Here is a 26,366-nt window from a genome sequence, read left to right as displayed (position 1 = left end):
AATTATATAATTGTTACATGTACTCTGTGAGTTACCCATAGTGAGATCATCTTTGAGAATGAGAAAACTGCAGCCAGGATTTACATACCATGCCCAAGATCACAAGGCTTGTAAATAATGGAGGTGGCTTCACAGCCTGATCAGCACCAACTTCAAAGCCCATACCCTTTTCAGGGTACCTACTTAAGTTGTAGCCCTATTACAATATACAAGGTTTGACTGGAATTTTCAATAAAATATTGAAATCAGTTTTCTTCAAAGGGGAAACCTCTCTATGGGTAAATCCCCCTTTGAACCCCACTTTCTGATTCCAGTTCTTTGCTAATAAAGGACTTGAAATATTCTGACTTTTAGAATCTAGTGTTCTAATTGGGTACAGACACATTCACATCAGCTGAAGCAGCTGTATGAAAATCTGCTTCTGATGCCGGCTGAAGGACAGCATCTGAATTTCCACCTTAACTCCATCTCCTTTTCGAGCAATGGTTAATTTGAATGTGTCAGATCATAGCCTGGGTACATTTTACTAATGTCAATATTTTTGTTACCTAATAGTACACAGTATTATACCTGAAATCTTCCAGCCTGGCAGGGTGCTATTACAAAAGATTGCTTAATTGTAGATTACTTCTGTACATTTAAATTTCAGTAGCATATTAAGTTGTCAGGCTTAATTACTGTTATATGTTTAGATTATGCCACAGATTATTTAGTTCAGTACCTAGGTTTGCCAACCTGTTCTCCTTGTGATGTGACAGGGCAGTAATTAGAGTATTACAGAAAAACCTAAAATTTCCCATGGAGATGTCCAGGAGGCCTGGCATTCTCACTGATCCTTCAGAGATTCCTCACTCTGCTGCTCCCCCAAAACCCCCCGCCCCATCCAATTTCCATTGGTGAATTTCTGCAGTGAATAGCCTTGATGGTCCTAGCTTGGCTTCACATTTATGTTTATCATTACTACAAAGATGTGGAAAAGCCCACTGATCCCTCAAAGGGCTCACCAGATAGGTTAGGGCGGAGTTTCTCCACCTTGGTACTGCTGACATTTTCTAATTGTGTGAGGCCGTCCTGTGTATTGAAAGACGTTTAGCAGCATCTTTGACTTCTACCCACTAGTGGTGATAGCATTCCCACAGTGGTGAAAATCAAAACTGCCTCCAGCCTTCATAAGGTGACCTCAGGAGATAAATTGCCACTGGTTGAGAACCACTCTATCCCCTAGTGAAAGGGATAGGAAACTGCCTAGCAGCAAATCTTATTTTAGTGCTGATTGTGGACGATGCTTTCTGCCTCCTGGTAGAATCTCATGATCCTTTATAATTTCAGTTCTTGGGGGTGTGTATTCCTGGTTCTACCTCTTAACGCTTGGTGGAAGAGGAGTATTATTATGGAACGAGAAGAATGATTAAGAAAGCCAAACAGGCTTCTGTGAAGATTGGGGATTTCTATAATACTAATACAAACTCCAGATAGAGACTTATGATGCCAGAGTAATTGGGGAAGATTCTGGGTAATAGCCCTTTGCTATTCACAGGTTGCCTCAAAATGTTCTTAAAATGTGACCTCATGGCCAGGCGCGGTGGCTGAAGCCTGTAATCCCAGCACTTTGGGAGGCCGAGGCGGGCAGATCACAAGGTCAGGAGATCGAGACTATCCTGGCTAACACGGTGAAACCCCGTCTCTACTAAAAATACAAAAAATTAGCCAGGCATGGTGGCGGGTGCCTGTAGTCCCAGCTACTTGGGAGGCTGAGCCAGAAGAATGGCATGAACCTGGGAGCCAAGATCGCACCACCGCACTCCAGCCTGGGTGACAGAGTAAGACTCCGTCTCAAAAAAAAAAAAAAAAAATGTGACCTCACTGATGTGACAGTGCCAGATAAGCAGACCTGATGCCTTCATTAGGTGTGTCCTTAGAGCCTATCTGCATCTATATTTCCCCGTCACACAAATGGGTATGATCCCATTCAAACAAACCCAACTTAGCACATTCTTCTCTAACCTTTTCTTTTCATCTTTTCAGGTAAGCACACTCATACTCATAATGATTCAAATACTTTGGCATTCCTTCCTTTTCTCTTTGCCTTTCCAATTTTTTTGACATTCCTTCCTTTTCTCTTTGCCTTTCCAATTTTTTTTCCTTCTTTCCTCAACCTCATTCCCCCAAAACCAGTCAGCTCCTTCTTTAAGGGCAAACTTCTTGCCTGTAACAGAGTACCCGACATATCATAAAAAAATCAATATTTTTTTGTTGTTGATTGAATGAATAAAGTAGGAAAATCACTAGATATAAAGGAAACTAAAATTATAATCATAGGTTTACGTTTTGTCTAGTCCATAAAGAAGGTGAAATTTCAATAATAGTAATAACAGGAAGAACTATTCACCTAGATCATCAACTAAATGACTTATGGTGTTGTCAGTTATCCTGGACTTATATTGTGCATGCATTTTCATTTGTATATGGATTTATAAGTTTTGTTTTTTTTTTTGTTTTGTTTTGTTTTTTTTTTGCTCTGTCACCAGACTGGAGTGCAGTGGCACGATCTCAGCTCACTACAGCTTCTGCCTCTTGAGTTCAAGGGATTTTCATGCCTCAGCCTCCCGAGTAGCTGGGATTACAGGCACGCGCCACCACACCAAGCTAATTTTTGTATTTTCAATAGAGACGGTTTCACCGTGTTGACCAAAATGATCTCAATCTCCTGACCTTGTGATCCCCCCGCCTCGGCCTCCCAAAGTGCTGGGATTACAGGCGTGAGCCACCGCGCCCTGCCTATACTGCTTTTAAAATGAATACTTCTTCTTTGTCCAATTATGGACAGTTACAAGCATGCACATGCACACACACACACACACACACACACACACACACACACACACACACACAAATGATGAGTGAATCCAAGGAGTGACCCTAATTGCTAAGCTAAGGATTCCTATGGCAGAACAAAACAGCACTTTTATGAATCTTCAGATTTGCTCAGCAGAGGTAGGGCTCATGCTGAGTCTGGCTCCTAAGTCTGGCTGTTCATGGCACTTTGATATTCATGAAGTGCCTTGTTATTAGCTCTGCTTTGGAAAACACCCTGAAACCCTAGTCTCTGGGTCAGGATTTGTTGCTTAGTGAAGGTCTGTCTAATAGCTGACTCAGTTTGCCCTCCAAAGATTAGATTACTGTTTTATTCCTTTGTGCCAATAACCTTATATTTTCTTGCATAGCAACAGTGTCTAGGAGTCAGAGAGAGATTTTTGGTTTCCCAGTTTCAATCACGAACATTGTTATCGACAGCCATTATCATGAAAAGCCTTGCAATGCCTTAAATGCTAACCTCTTCAAGTGCCATGCAAAGTGGGACAGCTGTGGTCAGAGGCTGCATGGCCCAAGGATTGAGTGCCTGATCTTGATACAGAGAATCAATTGTCCCCAAGGAACATAGCTTGATCCAGGGGATTCCAGTCATGACTTACTTTTATTTCTAGAATTGGAAATCTGTTTTAGATACAGAAAATTCTTCAGTAATAGTACTTTTAGATTAGATTGAGGGGATGGTAGTCAATTTTTAGAAATAGACTAATGTATAAGCTTTTTCCCTTTTTGAGGGAGAAGGAAAATCACAATTCTGTCATCGGAATTGACCATAGGCACATTTTGAGCATAGAGAAATGTGTGGAAGCTCCTCAGGTGTCACAGCTCATTTGCTGCAATTCAACAAGTATTTGTTAAACATCAACCGAATGACAGTAATTGCAATAGGCACTGAGAGAAACACAAAGGGAAAAAAGACATGATCCCCATCCTGGAAAGACCCTTGCATCTCCCTCACCATCTCCTTCTAGTCTGAAGTTGAAGTATGACAGTTTTAGTCTATAGCTGTTAGAAAAGATCTTAGTCTTCTAAAATTCATATACTGAAATCATCTCAAAAAGTAAAAGAGAATCATGGTTCATTCTCTCAACCACAAAACTAACAATTTGACCTTGATTGCATTAGATCTATAAGATCCAATGAGAATTTCATAATAATAACTATAGTAGTACCTCATTAATTAAAATAATATACCACATGCTATGTTCACTGATCATAACAACAAAAATGATAACACTTCAAAATTGTGTTATTTTTTCCTTAAAAATTAAAAAAAACTGTGTTAAGTGCATTCCATTTAGAAGATGCACACCGTCATCCATTTGACTTAGAATTCCAGAGCACTGAACTCTGGGCTATTTCTACTATGGGATTCTCAGGATTGGAAGGGACCTCAGAGGACATCTGGCCCACCCTCCTGCTCCCCATAATTAAAATACTTCAAAGAGGAGTTAATTCTCTCTCTTTTTTCCATACATCCTAGTTTCTTCTTTTCAGGGGTGCTGTTCTCACCTGACACTGCGGTTGACGGGTCAGAGGAGGAGTCAATTTGCAAGGATCCGATGGTGAGGGTTGCCATGATGGCTTCTGTGTCTACCAAAGTCTGGTTGCTTGATGGCTTGGGTGGGGGGGACAAGACAACACACATGGAGCATTGCTCTATGTTGGCCGCATGGAGGTCTCCAGAATAAAGTGCACATCCCTAATGAGAGGAAAACAGAGAGGAGGCACTTGTCGGATGGAGGGATGTTATATCATGGCTCATGGTAGTGGCTCTTTGTGAGTGATGTAATTTTTGAGCTTTGAGCTCCAACCTTTGCTGACTTGATTTTAAAACTTAGTTACCTCATATCTGACACATTTAACCTTATCAAACATTAATATTTTAGTGTGAATAAATTTCATAGATTCTTTCCTGAAAGCAAGTTTGGATGAGACAGAGGAGAGTGGGGAGGGAGGAACGTAAGTCCGTGCCACTGACTCAGGTGGAAGAAGAGAGTAGGGTCAGGGTAACAGTCATGAGGAAAAAAATTCAGAGAAAAGAGAGGTTATGGATCTAGAGGCAAAATGTACATCCTCATAATATTGCTAGTACAAACAGCTGGCCCTACTTATACTCTCTGGGTTAACTAGCAAAGTGGCAGTCGCTTCTTTCTTTGGTGGAAAAACAGAGATCAATCTGGTACTGTCTTCCGGTAGGTTGGAGTCTAATATAGTGGTAGTTCCTAACACTAGCTGGATCAGATTTGCTCTTATTTTCTTCCTTTCAATGGACTTAAGCAGGAGCGGTAGTACAGGGAGACTTACAGTGGCTTTTTAAAAAAGCAAATGCAATTTGCTTCTTGAGATAATTATTTTTGAAATTTGAAAAATATTCCTTACATTAGGTTGGTGCAAAAGTAACCACGGTTTTTGCCATTACTTGCAAATATATTGCCAGCATTATGAAAATGCTTTGGTGCGTATCTCATGAAAATGAAATGCTTTGGTGCATTTCACAGTGTACATAATGGACTCCTCAACCAGTGAAATGGTGGCATAGAGTGGGACATAGATCTATGCAAGTTCAGGAAAAATATAGTTGCAACCGCAATACCACATAAGCAAAATCCCTCCTCTCCATACAGCTATCAGGGACCATGTGGCATTATATGGTCCATATAAAATGTCTCCAGAAAAGATGAAAAAGCTAGAGCACAAATGCTGGCCAGTATTAGCTTAGGTGTAGCCATTAAATTATAATCTGACTCAGAAATGCAGAGAAACTCTTATTTGTACAAAGACCGTAAAACATGGTGATTCGAGCATTAACTCAAGAGCCACAACATCTGGATTTAAATCTTAATTTTGTTAGTTACTTACTGGCTGTACAATCTTGGTCAAGTTACTCACTCTTCCAGTGCTTAAAGTTCAATAAATTTAATGTCTACCCCATAGGGTGGTTTTGAGATTAAGTGAATTAATATAGGTAAAATATTTAGAACAGTTTCTGGCATCTGGCAAGCACTGTAGAACTGCAATATTATTATCATAATTAATTCTAATCCTATTAATATTGAAATCCTTATAAATATTAACTTTTCCTTATATAATACTTACAGGCAGAATGTATATCTGGGGAAAATTCCGGAGAAATCGCCATTCTCTCTGTAGATAGTCCAGAGACCCAACGAACACTATGTCCTTCAGCTCCTTCCTGGTATAGTTGCTGGCTCTCAAGGGCATTACAAAGTTCCGAAGCCCCATCGGGGCTGAGTGGGCATCTCCAAATACACATGCTACAATATGGTTCCGAAACTTATATTTTGACTTGTCAGTTCGTTTCTAAGGATAAGGATGCCACAGTCTGGTCATTTTCATAAGCAAGATGAGAATCCCTCCAAGTAGGCCCCCTCTTCTCCTCCCAATTCTTCTAGGTACATCCACAGCTCTACTTTCATAAGGTGAATAGAATTTTGCAAAATGTTTATAAAAAACAGAACTCACGCACAAGTGGTGCAATTACACCTTTTACTTTTTTGTGGAATTTCTTTTTATTTCACTTTCTTTCTAGTTTTCTATTAGCTTGGAATGCATCAACTAAAACTCAGATTAGCATCATTCCTCAGGGTGTGAAATCATTAGACCAAATGGAGAAAGTATTTCTTGATTTTTATTTCACATTTTTAGCCTTGTATGTGCCATAGTAAAATTCAGTGAAAGCCTAAGACATTCTAGATTCAATGCTAAATTATGTCTTCTAGTGAGTCCTGAAAATTACAGCAAGCTGTATAACATATTGCAGTATTAAGTGGGTTTTCATTCATTAGTTTGAACCACATGAATTTACCTTTTTATGGGTCAAAAATGGTTGAACAATGGCAATTTCATATGGTTCAATTGAATATACTGAACTGATTCTATAGACTCCTGCATCAAGGAGATTCATCACGCAAAGTGCATACAAGAAAAAGAAATATTATAAAAATTTCATTTCCCCATCCTGTGTCCAAGTGTTCTAATTGTTCAGTTCCCACCTATGAGTGAGAATATGCAGTGTTTGATTGTCTGTCCTTGCGATAGTTTGCTCAGAATGATGGTTTCCAGCTTCATCCATGTCATGGGGTGGGGGGAGGGGGGAGGGATAGCATTAGGAGATATTCCTTTATGTAAATGACAAGTTAATGGGTGCAGCACACCAACATGGCACATATGTACATATGTAACAAGCCTGCACATTGTGCACATGTACCATAGAACTTAAAGTATAATAAAAAAATTTCATTTGATCTCAAACATTTGAATATGTCTCATACTACTATCAGCATTGCCAATTGTTAACAATGCCCTTGTGTCTCCAAGTTGAAAACAAAAGAATATGCATGGAATATACTTAAGTTTCTCCCACAGTCATAGAGACTCATAAAAACAATAAATGTAACTTTTAAAGAATGATATTCCTGTGGGAAACTTATTGTAAGCCTATGTGTGGTTTCTTTCAGAGTATGGCTAATGTCTCCTCTTAACAGCATTGGGATGTAACAGAAAGAACCCTGGACTCGGAGTCAGAAGACATGATTTTGTATTCTCGTTCTATTGTTAGCTATATGATTGAGCAAATTACTTAACCTCTCTGGTTCTCAATTTCTTTGTGTTTAAAATGGAAAAAAAAACCAAAGAGTTAATTTTGTTGTAGGACATAATATATTCAAAATGTTTATTTCTTAACTCACTAAAAGTTGTTCAATAACTATCAATCAAATCTAAAAGTTATTGAATTTCTATATTTTCAAAGGAGGACATTTAGAAGCTGGTACAGAGTAAGTTTAATTTTCAGCATGAGCATTCCCTGCATTCCTAGACACACAAAGACTCGGAATACTTCAAATGGATATATCATTCTTCTTTATGCCAGTCCTTTGCTGGGTTAAATGGCAATCTTCTACGAAACAGGCATTGATGAAGTCTAACAGGATAAATAAGTAACATCTGACATTTCAACAATTAAAGTTTACCAAATTAGCATACACTGGGAAATACTGTACTGTACCCTCCTTCCAAGAGAGATCTCCCTGCGAGGGGAAATAAAGCTACTTGTCTGGAGAGCCTTCCTAGAGTGATATGAATCTTAACCAAATCTATTAAATAATTGTCTCTAGCTAATCGGATTAGTTTTAACTTGAATAATGAAGGCTCTAACGGTATTTAATGTAACATGTCTAAAGTCCAACAATTGCTCTTCTGAGTAGAACTAAACAATTAGAAGCAAGATACATGGCCAAGTGCATTAATGGGCACAGCTAGAGAGGCAATTTCTCCAAGAAACTGTGGCACAAAACTGTCTCCTGATTAAGAAAGATGGTGACTATTGGAGGAAGGAGAGGATGTCCTATTTGTTCAAAGTAACTTAAATTGATCATTTCTACTTGAGCCTTTTGCAAATGAAACCAAGTTTAAAGATACCCCGAATTTTGCAATCCAGATATTTCTTTCCTAGGGGCACACATTTCAAATTCCTTAGCAATTTTAAAGCTAGAAGGCATCCTAAACTTAACAAAAGACCTGGTTGGTATTCTGAACTATATTCCATATCAAGGTATCATAGGGGAAATATCAATCATGGCAACCTGTCTGCATTCTTAATAAATATGATCTAATAAAACTTCTGCTATTTCCATCCTTTGGTCTCAAATGTCTCAATCTGCAACCAACTTCCTGACCTTTCTAAAGATTTGCCTCCCACTGAAAATATGTTTGGCTTCCTGCTCAACGGATGTTTATTTCGTATAATTCAGAATAAGACGTAATTGCTAAAATGGTGAGTTTCAGCAACCCTAATAGTCTTCCAGTTGGTATGACAGCTCTGACAGTTTCGTGTTTCTAATCAAATGATGGATCATGCTTTTACAAAAGTTGAAATATATTTTGTCAGGACACTGGCGCTGAGCCACAAAGATGTGTATGTATGCATTTGTGCATCTATCAAAAAAAGTGAACTAAAATACTTTTGGAAAGCAAGAAAATATATATAAGTATCAATTAGTCATATATGAAAAAATATATATAGGGTTCATACAGCATGCAAGCAATCATTTTTATTAGTTAAATTTATCAGCTACTACTTGTAAGGTAAACCACTAAGATTATAGTTGAGTTTCCAATTCCAGAAAATTACAGTAGGTGGGCATCTAGAAAGCAGGTGCCAGACCCTGGGTTAGGATACAAGACTTTTTCCATCTTAGTTGCAGGCATTTCTGTGAGTTGAGTTAGTTTGTCTCTTTGAGAAGAGAGACAAGGACGTGACTGTAATATCTACAAAGATTCACCCCGGTTGTATGGAGTGTTTAGGAGGCATATTTTTGGCTAATGTGTTAAATCTAAGTAGAGCCAGCTTTAAGAAAAACCACTACAGAAAAATCCCAATTTCAAAACCAATACATTAGAAAAGTGCTTATTTACATAAAAAAAAAAAGACTGCAGAGTCCTTGTAAACAGTAGGTTTCCCTCGTTCATTTAAATTAATTAGATTTACTAGGAAAACAGCAAAACTTCAGGAGAACATTATTCTGAATAACTGAGTCAGCTAAACTGTCAAAGGAGAGAGGAAATAGTTGAAGACATATAATTGTTTGAAATTCCAGCATATTTCTCATGTAGGCTTTGTCAAATGCCTCATGTGTTACTTTGCATATTATTCATATGGCTGGTGAGAGATGTGGGGTTTTCTTCTTTTTTTGACAAATTCACAGTTTACAAAGAGAAGTGACAGGTGCTTATGACTAACAAGAACATCATTTACCCTAAGAAATGCTTTATCTTATTTGAGATTTGATGATGCAAGATCACCTACCAGAGTCACCTTGTCCAAAGAGGTTGGTTTGCACCAGTGAAACATCCCACTGCTATCAAGCTGGTCAGAATCTTGTTCTACATCATGTTGAAGAGTCCTAAATAGGAAGAATGGAGAGTTAGTTTGAGACTATTTGGAGCTCCTCTGTAACAAAGCCGAGATGTAAAACTCATCAGAGCCTTGAGCTCAAAGAGGAGAATAGCATAAGTAGAATGACCTCAGGTCTGTAAGACTCTAGAATAAAGGCTTAGGTCTGAAGAGCACAAAGAGCCCAGACTGTATCATAGCTGAAGACACACTAAGCATTTTGGGCAAAAGCCACATCAGGATTTTTTTTTTTTTTTTTTTTTTTGCCTTAGATTATATGTACCTTGAAGATAGTTATTTCTGCTTTTAATTTTGATACTGTATGATACTGTTATCCATTGGCAGATATCATGAGCAGTGTTTTGGGCACCTGAATATAGAATTTAAACAGCTGTGAGAGATTCAATCATGGGTGATATTTCTCTCCTTAGCCTATTTTCCTCCTGTCTCCTTTCCATGTATTTTTCTGAATGGGTCCCTGTTGAAACATCCTGATTTAGTAAATACTTTTTGCATTCTTTAAAGCTTTCATCACTGGTCTGCATTTGCCTAGACTTTGCTCTGATCTTGATCTAAGTCTTGGCAATGTCATCCCCATGGTCACCCCACACTGCAGTTAGACACAAGCTTGTTTCATAATGTATTCAATCCCTGACAGGGTTGGATGTTCTTTTGAAAAATCCCACTTTCATCCTAAGGAATTCATATTTGCTTGTGAGAGAATAAGAAAACCCTTGTCAAATTACAGAAAATCGAGGATTAGAAAGACCTATATCAGCCAGGAAAAATCTAGGCTTAACACTGCAGAAACAACCTCAACATCCCCAGGGCCTAACACAACACAGCTTACTTCTTGTCACCTACACTATATATTTTACTCAGATGAAAAGGTGTCTCTCCTCCACACAGCCATCTGGAGCCTGGGGGACAGAGGCTCTACCATCTTATGGCCTCAACATCTGGAACATGCATCCTCCTCAGTCACCAGGCAGGAGAGGAGAAAGGAACTGGAGAACCAAGCCTAGGTCTCTAACTGCCTTGGCTCAGGGTGACTCGCTTCATTTCTCCTCACATCTCATTGGCCAAAATTAGTCACATGGCTCCTGCTGACTTTAAGAGGCCTGGGGAACATGGGAAGTAACTTGAAATGTTCAGTGAGCATTTCTGTCTCTGCCAGAAACTTTAAAGACTACCCGCCCTTATTTTATGGATAAAAGTCAAAGAGCTAACAAAGTGCAAAACTGGCATTTGAATAGACTGTTGAAGTTGAGGTTACCAACCTCACCATATCCAGTTCTGCTTTCCTTCCTGAGTGTAGGGATAGGTAGGTGGGGCCATGTGACTAGCTCTGTCCAATGAAATGTGAGAAGAGACGGGCCAGGCAATGAGAAGCTCTCAGGTGAAGTTCTCAGGGTCTCTCCTAGCCTGGCTGCTCCAGTGGGCACCTTGAGCTGAGTGCCCTGGCCTGCTTGGCCTGTGCTGGACATGTAATGTGAACAAGAAATAAACCTTTCTTGTGCTCAGCCACTGAGATTTCATAGCTGTTACCAGGGCATAAGTCCATCTCATTCTAACACCAATTCCTTTTGCAAAACACATGTTCCATGGTACATTAGTAACTGGAGACATCCTAGGAGTAACCAAAGTTTGAGAGGAATGGCCCCTCTTTGACAGCCACTGATACGGTCTGGCTGTGTCCCCACCCAAATCTCATCTTGAACGGTAGTTCCCATAATCCCCATGTGTCATGGGAGGGACCCAGTGGGAGGTAATTGAATAATGGGGATGGTTACCCTCGTGCTGGTCTTGTGATAGTGAGTGAGTTCTCAGGAGATCTGATGGTTTTATAAGGGGCTTCCCCCAATTCACTGTGCACTTCTCCTTCCTGCCATCATGTGAAGAAGGACTTCTTTGCTTCCCCTTCCACCACGATGGTAAGCTTCTTGAGGCCTCCCCAGCCATGCTAAACTGAGTCAACCAAACCTCTTTCCTTTATAAATTACTCAGTCTCAAGTATTAGCAGTGTGAGAACGAACTAATATAGTCACAGTGCACTTTGGCCTGTGAAAGGTTCTGACAACAGCATATAAAAGGATTTCTGCAATATAGAAATCCTTCAAAAACTGTATAATCCAGTGTTTCACAACTTATCTGACCACAAAAGCTTTTACTATTTACTTACACACTTACTTATTTTATTTATTTAAAAGTATCTGTTATTGTCCCCTACCGCCTTTTGGAATATACTGTACTGTGTGTCACATTACAGATTCAGTGCTGCTCATCTCAGATGTGACTGATAACAATGTTCTCCCATGCGATTTTACTCTACATCTTGGGAGAAATACAATCTATTCCCCTTCATGCTGCAGGGTTAGGGGGTTTCCTTGTGAATTAATACAGTTTATTATTCAATGCCTCGCCCCCAAACTCAGACCTCAACATAATGACAAGCAATTTTGCTTTCCTCAAGCAGGCTAGCTTCTAAATTGATAACTTACATCTAATTTTTTTTTTTCAGACAAAAGAACTTACTCCAACTTAGATTGAAGTGTCAAACTTAAAGTAATAGGACAGAGAGGACCTAGAAGGGGAAGCCAGGGTAGGGGGAACGGGATACTAGAAACAGGTTTGGAAAGTCAGAGAGGGTAATTCCTAATAAGAGTGGCCAACGTCTTGATGCAATCCTTAATCTCCTCTTGCACTTAAGAACTACCTCTAAACTTAGTGGGTTTAGTGAATTCTAATCATTTGCCTAGCTAGACAATGTAACATATAAGCTTCAAGGTCAGCTTGACCAAAATGGGTTACCCTGTTCATTCAAATTAACATGTCTTTTGGCAACTTAAATATCTATAAGCCATGTGCTCCAACACCAAGTTCCAAAAGCCCCACAGGCTCTCTTAATCATACCAGACAGGACCCTGATGGCAGCCTTATGCCAAGCTTGTTAATGGGACTCACCAGCAAGCACAGCTAATACCTGAGTCTGGTCTTGATTTTCATCAGGATTTGGAGCATTGATGAATGATATAATTCATCCGTAGAACCTCTTTCTATCTAAGAGTCGCTTCCTAGACACTCTCCCTAGGATCCTCAGAACATGTGTTTACATATCATGACCAAGTTGGTAGTGACTGTCTTTCAGGGACTCTTTGAGAACAATTTGGAAATAGCTATGTTACCTTTTAGGTGGTTCCCTGCTGTCTGCCCTCAGCACTCAAGTCTACAGCTGCTACTACTACTTTCCTTCTGGTCACTTTCTTCAGCTTGTCTCTACTTCCCCTCCTTCTCCACCCTCTCCACCCTCATGATAAATGAAGAGTCTTTGGTCTGGTAATTAAATGCCCTATTGGCAAATTTAAGATGATCTTCTCCCAAGCACATTTTAACATGACTCAGAATAGGGAATCAATCACTGTACATTTTTATCATAATAAAAGTGTGATATATGTATACAAGCTGTCACAGACAACATTTTTCTTCATTCTAATGTTATGAAAAACAGATATGCCTTAAAGGAAACACCTGTTGGAGACCGATATTTAAAAAATGCTAGAGGAAACCCACTTCATCATAAAGGCATCCATCTGGTGTCCTTGCCAAAGCAAAACCAAATGCAATTTACATCACCATCCCTTAACTAAAGCTCCGTTCTGCCATATGCTTTGCAAATGTCATGATCCTCATAGAAACATACTCTACTAAAGAGACTAATAAATCATCTATGGGAATGTTCAGCACTAGCAGTCTTAGAACATGGAAGCAAGGAATAGAACATAAAGGTTATGCTATAGCAGGAAAAGGTAGCCACGGGGTACCATTCAGGTCAAAAAAGACCTGTCAAAGCCTGACCAAGGTGGAGGGGGCTTTGTAGGAGAGACTGGCAAGAAATGTGGTGGGAGTTGTGTGGGGTGGCCTTCAGCAGGATGTGTTTGGGATAATAGTGGGGTTGGTTCCCTGGTCACAAGTCTTGCTTCTTACTGCCCAAGCAACAGCGTGTTGTATTTCTGTCTGGGAGCATCCAGGAAGCAATGAACCTTGAAATGTTCTCAGGGTCCCATCTCCAGCTTTCAGCTTTGGAAGCTGCTGGATAAGAACAGTTTTTGCAGCCTGTCCACTTGTGGCTGTGTAGAGCAGCACGCACATCAGCATTCCTTTCTAATGACTGCTTTTCTTTGGGTTGCTTTGATATGCATGAAGACTGTGTCTCATGAGCAGAACGTGTTGCCTCGTGAGCAGAACGTGTCACTTGAACGTGTTCCAGCAGGGAAAGGCAGCTCTGTTTTCTGCGACCATTCTGAATAGAACTTCTATTCTCCCATGTTCCTAGCAACTTATCCTGTATAAATCCTATCAGTTAAAGGAAAAAAATAAATAAACCCTGTGCCTTTGGTTGCCAGTCATGGCACCTGATGAGAGAGAGACCAAACCATGTAAGAAAACTTCTATTAAGAAGGTGGACTAGGTTTCACTGTGCTAGGTCAGGAGGCATGGTTTCCAAGAATGTAAATTTGTCATCATTATTTTCTCCAACTTACAGATTCGACTCAGATGATTCTTGAAGGTGATCTGCCAAAAAATGAGATCTTCCACTGTTCACAATATTTATTAGAAAGTTCAAAAAGCCTCTACAATTCCTTTTTTTTTTCTCTTTTGTAGACCTCATTTTCGGCTGTGTTAGGAAATCCTGGCTTATGACCATTCTACTTGAAATTTCCTTAAAACCCCACAGATGGCTTGTAAATTCTTAAGAGAGTTTTCTGGCCTGGATGCAGAGCAATATATTTTTGGGGCAAGATTGGAGTTTTACAAAAATAACAACTTTCATGAAGTTCTAACATATATAGAAGGAGGGAAAAGCATTTGTGTGTCCAGCAGTTTGAGGGGCTTTCTTGGTTCAATCTTTTGAAAACTCCATTGTGACTGTCTCTTGAACATAATAGTCAAGTTCTAGCCAAAAATCAAGAAAAAAATCCTGTGTCCCAGGATGCCTTTGATGGTTCTGAGATTTTTGTATATCAAAGGCTACATCTGCCCTCTCTCCAATGACTTTATAAATAGCAAGGCTATTCAGTTTACACCTGACTTGGAAATACTCACTTATTGTCAATTCTGATGACTTCTGTATGTTATGGGGGGAAAAAATCACCTAAAATTGGGGAATGTAAGGGCAGGTTACATAATCAGTGCTTCCCATCTGATCCTACTCACATACCCCCTCCCACACCTATACACATATTGTAGTCAAATATTAAAAACTGAGCCTAATCTTTATGGCCACATTATGATTTAATTTTTCTGGATTTCATCTCATTGCTGTTTATTCATTATGAGGCATTTTATTTTAACTTGGAGGGAAATTTAAGGTTTAAAAAAATTGATAATTTTATATAGTTCATTTCCCCAGAAACCTGTGTATAAGCAAGCTGAAAAGAGATCCTGGGGAGGAGCCAAGATGGCCGAATAGGAACAGCTCCGGTCTACAGCTCCCAGCGTGAGCCACGCAGAAGACGGTGATTTCTGCATTTCCATCTGAGGTACCAGGTTCATCTCACTAGGGAGTGCCAGACAGTGGGCGCAGGCCAGTGGGTGCGCGCACCGTGCGTGAGCCGAAGCAGGGCGAGGCATTGCCTCACCTGGGAAGCGCAAGGGGTCAGGGAGTTCCCTTTCCGAGTCAAAGAAAGGGGTGACGGACGCACCTGGAAAACTCGGGTCACTCCCACCCGAATATTGCGCGTTTCAGACCGGCTTAAAAAACGGCGCACCACGAGACTATATCCCACACCTGGCTCGGAGGGTCCTACGCCCTCGGAATCTCGCTGATTGCTAGCACAGCAGTCTGAGATCAAACTGCAAGGCGGCAGCGAGGCTGGGGGAGGGGCGCCCGCCATTGCCCAGGCTTGCTTAGGTAAACAAAGCAGCCGGGAAGCTCCAACTGGGTGGAGCCCACCACAGCTCAAGGAGGCCTGCCTGCCTCTGTAGGCTCCACCTCTGGGGGCAGGGCACAGACAAACAAAAAGACAGCAGTAACCTCTGCAGACTTAAATGTCCCTGTCTGACAGCTTTGAAGAGAGCAGTGGTTCTCCCAGCACGCAGCTGGAGATCTGAGAACGGGCAGACTGCCTCCTCAAGTGGGTCCCTGACCCCTGACCCCCGAGCAGCCTAACTGGGAGGCACCCCCCAGCAGGGGCACACTGACACCTCACACGGCAGGGTATTCCAACAGACCTGCAGCTGAGGGTCCTGTCTATTAGAAGGAAAACTAACAAACAGAAAGGACATCCACACCGAAAACCCATCTGTACATCACCATCATCAAAGACCAAAAGTAGATAAAACCACAAAGATGGGGAAAAAACAGAACAGAAAAACAGGAAACTCTAAAATGCAGAGCACCTCTCCTCCTCCAAAGGAACGCAGTTCCTCACCAGCAACGGAACAAAGCTGGATGGAGAATGATTTTGACGAGCTGAGAGAAGAAGGCTTCAGACGATCAAATTACTCTGAGCTACGGGAGGACATTCAAACCAAAGGCAAAGAAGTTGAAAACTTTGAAAAAAATTTAGAAGAATGTATAACTAGAATAACCAATACAGAGAAGTGCTTAAAGGAGCTGATGGAGCTGAAAACCAAGGCTCGAGAACTACGTGAAGAATGCAGAAGCCTCAGGAGCCGATGCGATCAACTGGAAGAAAGGGTATCAGCAATGGAAGATGAAATGAATGAAACGAAGCGAGAAGGGAAGTCCAGAGAAAAAAGAATGAAAAGAAATGAGCAAAGCCTCCAAGAAATATGGGACTATGTGAAAAGACCAAATCTACGTCTGATTGGTGTACCTGAAAGTGATGCGGAGAATGAAACCAAGTTGGAAAACACTCTGCAGGATATTATCCAGGAGAACTTCCCCAATCTAGCAAGGCAGGCCAACGTTCAGATTCAGGAAATACAGAGAACGCCACAAAGATACTCCTCGAGAAGAGCAACTCCAAGACACATAATTGTCAGATTCACCAAAGTTGAAATGAAGGAAAAAATGTTAAGGGCAGCCAGACAGAAAGGTTCGGTTACCCTCAAAGGGAAGCCCATCAGACTAACAGCGGATCTCTCGGCAGAAACCCTACAAGCCAGAAGAGAGTGGGGGCCAATATTCAACATTCTTAAAGAAAAGAATTTTCAACCCAGAATTTCATATCCAGCCAAACTAAGCTTCATAAGTGAAGGAGAAATAAAATACTTTACAGACAAGCAAATGCTGACCGATTTTGTCACCACCAGGCCTGCCCTAAAAGAGCTCCTGAAGGAAGCGCTAAATATGGAAAGGAACAACCGGTACCAGCCGCTGCAAAATCATGCCAAAATGTAAAGACCATCAAGACTAGGAAGAAACTGCATCAACTAACGAGCAAAATCACCAGCTAACATCATAATGACAGGATCAAATTCACACATAACAATATTAACTTTGAATGTAAATGGACTAAATTCTCCAATTAAAAGACACAGACTGGCAAGTTGGATAAAGAGTCAAGACCCATCAGTGTGCTGTATTCAGGAAACCCATCTCACGTGCAGAGACACACATAGGCTCAAAATAAAAGGATGGAGGAAGATCTACCAAGCAAATGGAAAACAAAAAAAGGCAGGGGTTGCAATCCTAGTCTCTGATAAAACAGACTTTAAACCAACAAAGATCAAAAGAGACAAAGAAGGCCATTACATAATGGTAAAGGGATCAATTCAACAAGAGGAGCTAACTATCCTAAATATTTATGCACCCAATACAGGAGCACCCAGATTCATAAAGCAAGTCCTGAGTGACCTACAAAGAGACTTAGACTCCCACACATTAATAATGGGAGACTTTAACACCCCACTGTCAACATTAGACAGATCAACGAGACAGAAAGTCAACAAGGATACCCAGGAATTGAACTCAGCTCTGCACCAAGCGGACCTAATAGACATCTACAGAACTCTCCACCCCAAATCAACAGAATATACATTTTTTTCAGCACCACACCACACCTATTCCAAAATTGACCACATAGTTGGAAGTAAAGCTCTCCTCAGCAAATGTAAAAGAACAGAAATTATAACAAACTATCTCTCAGACCACAGTGCAATCAAACTAGAACTCAGGATTAAGAATCTCACTCGAAGCCGCTCAACTACATGGAAACTGAACAACCTGCTCCTGAATGACTGCTGGGTACATAACGAAATGAAGGCAGAAATAAAGATGTTCTTTGAAACCAACGAGAACAAAGACACAACATACCAGAATCTCTGGGACGCATTCAAAGCAGTGTGTAGAGGGAAATTTATAGCACTAAATGCCCACAAGAGAAAGCAGGAAAGATCCAAAATTGACACCCTAACATCACAATTAAAAGAACTAGAAAAGCAAGAGCAAACACATTCAAAAGCTAGCAGAAGGCAAGAAATAACTAAAATCAGAGCAGAACTGAAGGAAATAGAGACACAAAAAACCCTTCAAAAAATTAATGAATCCAGGAGCTGGTTTTTTGAAAGGATCAACAAAATTGATAGACCGCTAGCAAGACTATAAAGAAAAAAAGAGAGAAGAATCAAATAGACGCAATAAAAAATGATAAAGGGGATATCACCACCAATCCCACAGAAATACAAACTACCATCAGAGAATACTACAAACACCTCTACGCAAATAAACTGGAAAATCTAGAAGAAATGGATAAATTCCTCGACACATACACTCTCCCAAGACTAAACCAGGAAGAAGTTGAATCTCTGAATAGACCAATAACAGGAGCTGAAATTGTGGCAATAATCAATAGTTTACCAACCAAAAAGAGTCCAGGACCAGATGGATTCACAGCCGAATTCTACCAGAGGTACAAGGAGGAACTGGTACCATTCCTTCTGAAACTATTCCAATCAATAGAAAAAGAGGGAATCCTCCCTAACTCATTTTATGAGGCCAGCATCATTCTGATACCAAAGCCTGGCAGAGACACAACCAAAAAAGAGAATTTTAGACCAATATCCTTGATGAACATTGATGCAAAAATCCTCAATAAAATACTGGCAAACCGAATCCAGCAGCACATCAAAAAGCTTATCCACCATGATCAAGTGGGCTTCATCCCTGGGATGCAAGGCTGGTTCAACATATGCAAATCAATAAATGTAATCCAGCATATAAACAGAGCCAAAGACAAAAACCACATGATTATCTCAATAGATGCAGAAAAAGCCTTTGACAAAATTCAACAACCCTTCATGCTAAAAACTCTCAATAAATTAGGTATTGATGGGACATATTTCAAAATAATAAGAGCTATCTATGACAAACCCACAGCCAATATCATACTGAATGGGCAAAAACTGGAAGCATTCCCTTTGAAAACTGGCACAAGACAGGGATGCCCTCTCTCACCGCTCCTATTCAACATAGTGTTGGAAGTTCTGGCCAGGGCAATCAGGCAGGAGAAGGAAATAAAGGGTATTCAATTAGGAAAAGAGGAAGTCAAATTGTCCCTGTTTGCAGACGACATGATTGTTTATCTAGAAAACCCCATCGTCTCAGCCCAAAATCTCCTTAAGCTGATAAGCAACTTCAGCAAAGTCTCAGGATACAAAATCAATGTACAAAAATCACAAGCATTCTTATACACCAACAACAGACAAACAGAGAGCCAAATCATGAGTGAACTCCCATTCACAATTGCTTCAAAGAGAATAAAATACCTAGGAATCCAACTTACAAGGGATGTGAAGCACCTCTTCAAGGAGAACTACAAACCACTGCTCAAGGAAATAAAAGAGGATACAAACAAATGGAAGAACATTCCTTGCTCATGGGTAGGAAGAATCAATATCGTGAAAATGGCCATACTGCCCAAGGCAATTTACAGATTCAATGCCATCCCCATCAAGCTACCAATGACTTTCTTCACAGAATTGGAAAAAACTACTTTAGAGTTCATATGGAACCAAAAGAGAGCCCGCATCGCCAAGTCAATCCTAAGCCAAAAGAACAAAGCTGGAGGCATCACACTACCTGACTTCAAACTATACTACAAGGCTACAGTAACCAAAACAGCATGGTACTGGTACCAAAACAGAAATATAGATCAATGGAACAGAACAGAGCCCTCAGAAATAATGCCGCTTACCTACAACTATCTGATCTTTGACAAACCTGAGAAAAACAAGCAATGGGGAAAGGATTCCCTATTTAATAAATGGTGCTGGGAAAACTGGCTAGCCATATGTAGAAAGCTGAAACTGGATCCCTTCCTTACACCTTATACAAAAATCAATTCAAGATGGATTAAAGATTTAAACGTTAGACCTAAAACCATAAAAACCCTAGAAGAAAACCTAGGCATTACCATTCAGGACACAGGCGTGGGCAAGGACTTCATGTCCAAAACACCAAAAGCAATGGCAACAAAAGACAAAATTGACAAATGGGATCTAATTAAACTAAAGAGCTTCTGCACAGCAAAAGAAACTACCATCAGAGTGAATAGGCAACCTACAACATGGGAGAAAATTTTCGCAACCTACTCATCTGACAAAGGGCTAATATCCAGAATCTACAGTGAACTCAAACAAATTTACAAGAAGAAAACAAACAACCCCATCAAAAAGTGGGCGAAGGACATGAACAGGCACTTCTCAAAAGAAGACATTTATGCAGCCAAAAAACACATGAAAAAATGCTCATCATCACTGGCCATCAGAGAAATGCAAATCAAAACCACTATGAGATATCATCTCACACCAGTTAGAATGGCAATCATTCAAAAGTCAGGAAACAACAGGTGCTGGAGAGGATGTGGAGAAATAGGAACACTTTTACACTGTTGGTGGGACTGTAAACTAGTTCAACCATTGTGGAAGTCAGTGTGGCGATTCCTCAGGGATCTAGAACTAGAAATACCATTTGACCCAGCCATCCCATTACTGGGTATATACCCAAAGGACTATAAATCATGCTGCTATAAAGACACATGCACACGTATGTTTATTGCGGCATTATTCACAATAGCAAAGACTTGGAACCAACCCAAATGTCCAACAATGATAGACTGGATTAAGAAAATGTGGCACATATACACCATGGAATACTATGCAGCCATAAAAAATGATGAGTTCATATCCTTTGTAGGGACATGGATGAAATTGGAAACCATCATTCTCAGTAAACTATCGCAAGAACAAAAAACCAAACACCGCATATTCTCACTCATAGGTGGGAATTGAACAATGAGATCACATGGACACAGGAAGGGGAATATCATACTCTGGGGACTGTGGTGGGGAGGGGGGAGGGGGGAGGGATAGCATTGGGAGATATACATAATGCTAGATGACGAGTTAGTGGGTGCAGCGCACCAACATGGCACATGTATACATATGTAACTAACCTGCACATTGTGCACATGTACCCTAAAACTTAAAGTATAATAAAAAAAAAAAAAAAAGAGATCCTGTGAGCGCCAAGAAACTTTCAGGACCAAGCAAATGAGGACATAATTCACCGTCCCTGTTAGAAAGGCCTCTGCGATTCCTTCCTTTTCCATGAGGAGTGAAATAGGCACCAGGCTCTGTGTCTTGCATCCAGCTTAGCCACTTAATCCTTGCTGTTACTCCTTTACCGGGTAAAATTTTAAAAAGACCTGCCATGAAATCTCATGGGATGTGACATACGTTGACAGCAGCCTGGTTACTTCCAAAGCACCAAGCCCCCTTGGTTGCCATCTGGGAAAACCTTAGGAAACCATCTGGGAAGAGGAAAATAAACACACTGTCTACCGGCCATTCTGCTTTGCTTGGGTTTCCCAGGACATGGAGACTTTCAGGGCTAAAACTGGTCACTCTGTTGCCCAAATGGCGATACTTCTTTGTGCTAATTTGAAAAGCTCTCTGGGAGGAAGAGGAGGAAAGAAAGAATAAAACACTTGAAATATCATGCCTAGAAAGCCTTCCACGTTGTGCAGAAAACTTTCTACACCTCTGTGTTTATTGATGAGTTCTGCTGATGTTTAATGGAAGAGAAGACAGAGAAGACAGCTAGGTGGCCAATAGCCCTGAAATGTTTTAAGATAAACAGGCTCTGTATTCTTCAACCTCTCTCTCTGCTTCCTGGTCTCTCCTGCTTCTTTGCATACACAGAGTCTTCATGAAGTCATTATTAAATTATAAACTTTAATAGTAGAGATAATAGGTATGATTTAAAAAACATCTGTAAATGGTGTTTTTAAAAGGAGGTATATGAAAATTCAGGATATCATTCTATTCAGTATAATCTTATTTCAGTTTACGTAGGAGAATGTAAACTGTGTTCTAAGGTAAACAAGATCAGCTGTGAGCAGAGTGTTCTGTTTGCCTTTAAATGCTGCTTTACAGATGGGCTCTGTCAAACTCATGGCCTCTGTTTTCAATGTTTACAATCTAAAATCTCCACGAAGGCATTTTTTTTTTCTATCTTCTAGCTTAGAAGTTAGACCCAAGATCAGAGTGGCCCCAGCCCAGGTGAGGCAAGACTAGGATAGAGTTTCTATTAGATAAATCCACATCTGAGCCCATATTTGAACTTCCCTCTGTTAAGCTTTGCTTTATTTCTGATGAGTAAAAACTGACAGCTTTTCCGCAGCGCTTTTTCTATGAATTTGTATAGGCATCTCTGAGTATAAATTGTTACCAGATGAAAAGAGAAAGATAAAAAGACAATTTCCCTCTTTCTCACCCATTCTGCAGATGAACCCTCATTTAAATCCCTTTATATTTCATGGAAATTGCATTTGGAATTTTCTACAATGTTAGGACAGATGAGACATGACCCAGAGCAGCAGGTACCTTTAATAAAAGTCGGAGTCTGTGCCCTCAGCTCAGGGCAAGTCTCAATCCTCATGATAGCAATTTCTTCAGCCAATTTTTTTCAGCATAAGGTTGTAGTTTTAAGTGCTCTTTCCCACACTCTCCAACACTTTCTAAATATCAACTTGCATAGTAAGTGTAGAAGTTGATCTAAATAAAAAATACTTCCCTCCCATAGACAGTTGTTGGCATAAGGTTTTCTTTGTGTATTGGACAAGGACCTGAACAATGAAGTCAGTTACTCTGACACTTTCAATGCTAAAATGCATTACTGAAACAAATGCAAATTTCAGACACAAGACTGTTTTTTTTTTCTTTTTTCCTTTTTGGTGGGGTATGGAGATGGGGAATCGGAGCATGAGATATCTGAAAACTACCTCCCTTTTCATTGTATTGATCCACTTCCCAAGGTTTTATGGGATTGAGTTCAGGTCAGGGTTCAACATGACATAAATGCTTTCCTTATGCAGTGGGTTGGGAGGCTTGGCCTGGAAAATTATTAACATTATTAACATTATTAACAGTCCCAAAAGGAATTGGGACTGGAAACAATAGCACCCATCTAAATGTTACTGGTGTGAGGTGCACATGTGTTTATGTATGTGAGAGAGGGATACAGGGGGCAGGTATCAAACGCTGCAGAGGAAATTAAAATAATTGCAGGGTATATGAATAGTTTAATGTCTTTTCTCTAGAAATAGGAAGTTATTTGTGAAGTCTTCTTATCCATATCGCTTAGTTTCTCTGAAATCCCTGTGGCTGAATGTTGAAATGGAGTCAACATAGTGTGCTGGTGATTATGGATTTTTGAAAACATTGGAAGGACCCAATGATGCGTTGAGGACCACAAACTTTAAAAATTTCCTCACGTCTGGAAGCCATCACTGGAGGAAAGCCTGTGAATACAGGCATCCTGAGTGTTACAACATTTTACTTAGTACCAGCGACCTATCAAGAAGCAATGGAGATAATGGAGATGGAGGCCATTTGGGATCACTCATGACATGGAGTCCTCCCTGTCTGTGCGTTACACAATGGCTATTTTTAAAAGGAGGCACACCTTGATTAAAGATGAAAAGTTAAAATTAGAAGTCTCTTGTGGGAGGGAAAAGGTTATGGACAGTGTTCTTTAACAAGAAGATGTGATTAGTGTAGGTCTGTGACTAGGGATGAAAGGTAAGCGTCAGAATTTTTTAGTGGGCCGTAGAAGTGCAGGGTGAGATGGCCTCCATAAGGCAGGGGCACTTATGCTTAGATGTTTCCTGTGCTTTAGTTTTTTAAATTAAAGGTGAATGAAAATGAAAAGGGGTAAGAAGGAGGATATTCACCCTGCTCTGTTCACCTCTAATTTGAAATGGAGTTTCTAAAGGTCATTAAGTCCTCAGCTTTCCTGATGTGTGACTCTTGGTGACATTCATATTTGGATTCCTTGAAGCTAAGACCTGTTGCATCAAGAAACTATTTAGATGTTCCACTTCTTATTCTAAAGCTCCAGAGGGAAATACTGGAAGTCATTTATTTCCTTGTAAATGTTTTGTACTTAGTTGCAGCCATTTATGGGGGGAGAGAAAAAGATAGAGAGCAAGAGAGAGAGAGAGAATGATTCTATAAATTTTATGGGAATTTTTCTACAATAGAGGGAGAGAGAGAGGGAGAGAGAGAGAATGATTCTATAAATTTTATGGGAATTGTTCTACAATTTGAAAATCACCACCAAACACACACACACACAGCTTTTGGCAATAAAATTCTGTCTTATGTATAATCAAATGTCTGCACAGTGGAACCACTGTGCATGCTGATAAGTGAGTTTTGACTCAGACTCTTTTTGCTATTGTCCCATAGCAAGAACAAAATCACCCCATGGTTCACCACTAGTTATAACTCAGGCAGAAGCACATGCATCTCTCTTTACTGATCTTGTGGAGTAAATGGAAGATGCAAAATTGTGTACTGTGAAAGTTTTTTAGGTAATCAACCTTGGCTTTTATAGACTAGAATAAATTGGCATCTGTATGAAACTATCTTAATACAAATATAAATAATATCTCACTTCCTGGTGATCAGTTTCTTGATTATTTTGCAAGAAGAAATGTTTTCCTATAATCTCTTTCTTTTTCATATCAAAAGCTCCATTGAAATAGATTCCCAATCATGTCTAAGCTCTTTTTACTGTGTGAAAAAGAAAATAAACTGCATGTTCTCTGAAATCTTCCTCCAACCTCTTCTATTTGATCACCTCAAAGGAACGGACCTTCTTTCTCAGAGTTCCAGGGGTAAAAGTCCAACAGTAACCACACCAAATTTTAGATGTCTTAAAGATCATCGCATTCTATTATTTGATTCCTTTATCTGCTGTACTATTACTTTTTGTTTCCATGGAAAATTGAGATTATATAATTGAGTCAATTTCTCTTTAAAAGTATTATTTACCCCTACTTTTCTCAATTTTCCAACAACCTATTAATCTAAACTCAAAACATTTATTAATAGTTTGGAATGAAAATTATTGCTCTTATCAAATTATCATAAATCTAATCTTTGACTATTGTTTCCAGACATCTGATGTGATACTGTTCATCTTAACTATCTGGAACAGAGTTGACAAATTTTATTTTGCAAAGGGCTAGATATAATATTTTAAGCTCTTCAGGCCAAGAGGCTAAATCGATATCATGTAGGTACTTACATAACAAGAAAGAAAATAAGTTTTTATAAATATTCATTGATGATATTTAAAATATAATAGTTTAGTAATTTAAATTTCTTAAATTATAGGTCTACTAATGAAAAAAATAATTTTTAAGGGATTTTTAAAAATTGGCATTCATAGTTAATATTCTCTATAATCAAAATTAATTGCAAATGTTCATATGTTAATGTTAACAACAACAAAATTTAACATATTTTATCTTTGAAAAAGTCTTTTCACACAGATAGGTACTATCAAATACCAATAGTGCTCCAAGAGCATAAGATTCTATAATAATTGAGTATATTTATTGCTTAGAAGGCATTTATAGAATTTTATTAGATTCTTCTTTTGATATTTGCCTTTTAGCATGTCGTTATATTGCAGATTAATCACTTGCAATGAAAGTTTAGGTAGAAACTTCTCAGCTGCATTGTTAAGTAAACTTTGAAATATAGAATTTTTTTAGCACTTGCATCAAGGTCTAAAATGACAATGCTGAAACTGAGATCAGAAAATATATCTACAGAAAATTTGTGTGGAAATAGTAATCTCATTTTTTATTTTAACTTTTGACAGCATGGGAAGTATATAAAGAAGAATGACATTAATTGTGATTCAAAGATTGATAATTGTCATTGTAATTATGATAGTATAAGTTTCACATGTTAGCTCTGCTTTGACTTTCAAGTTTAAATTTGTTAATAGAGATGATGAAACCTGCAGTGAATAATAAGTTTTGAAGTTATTTAGTGTTCGGAAATGGTGGTTGACAGCACAGTTCTTCTTATTCAGAAACATTTTAATCTTGATCCAGGTTTTTAAAATAACACAAAAGGCCAGGTACAGTGGCTCATGCTTGCAATCCCAGCACTTTGGGAGGCTGAGGGGGGCAGATTACTTAAGGCCAGGTGTTTGAGACCAGCCTGGACAACATGGTGAAACCCCATCTCTACTAAAAATATAAAAATTAGCTGGGCGTGGTGGTCAGTGCCTGTAATCCCAGTTACTTGG

The 26,366-nt window shown here is 39.5% G+C and overlaps 1 protein-coding gene across 2 annotated transcripts in view; it reads right to left on the bottom strand.

Moving 5' to 3' along the window:
• Nucleotides 1-26,366, bottom strand: part of KCNU1 (potassium calcium-activated channel subfamily U member 1) — a 157,972-nt gene that overhangs the window by 20,627 nt on the left and 110,979 nt on the right. For both annotated transcript variants that reach the window (XM_016959328.4, XM_054656647.2), the window contains exons 20-22: nt 9,701-9,797; nt 5,971-6,195; nt 4,384-4,573 (exon numbers count right to left, since the gene is read on the bottom strand). In XM_016959328.4, the coding sequence (XP_016814817.2) occupies nt 4,384-4,573; nt 5,971-6,195; nt 9,701-9,797 (512 nt within the window). The remainder of the gene's footprint in view (nt 1-4,383; nt 4,574-5,970; nt 6,196-9,700; nt 9,798-26,366) is intronic.

This window comes from Pan troglodytes, chromosome 7 (assembly GCF_028858775.2).
Source record: "Pan troglodytes isolate AG18354 chromosome 7, NHGRI_mPanTro3-v2.0_pri, whole genome shotgun sequence".
In the NCBI taxonomy this organism is placed as follows: Eukaryota; Metazoa; Chordata; class Mammalia; order Primates; family Hominidae; genus Pan; species Pan troglodytes.
The sequence above is the reverse complement of the archived record's forward strand: the minus strand, read 5'-3'. Positions and strand labels throughout refer to the sequence as shown.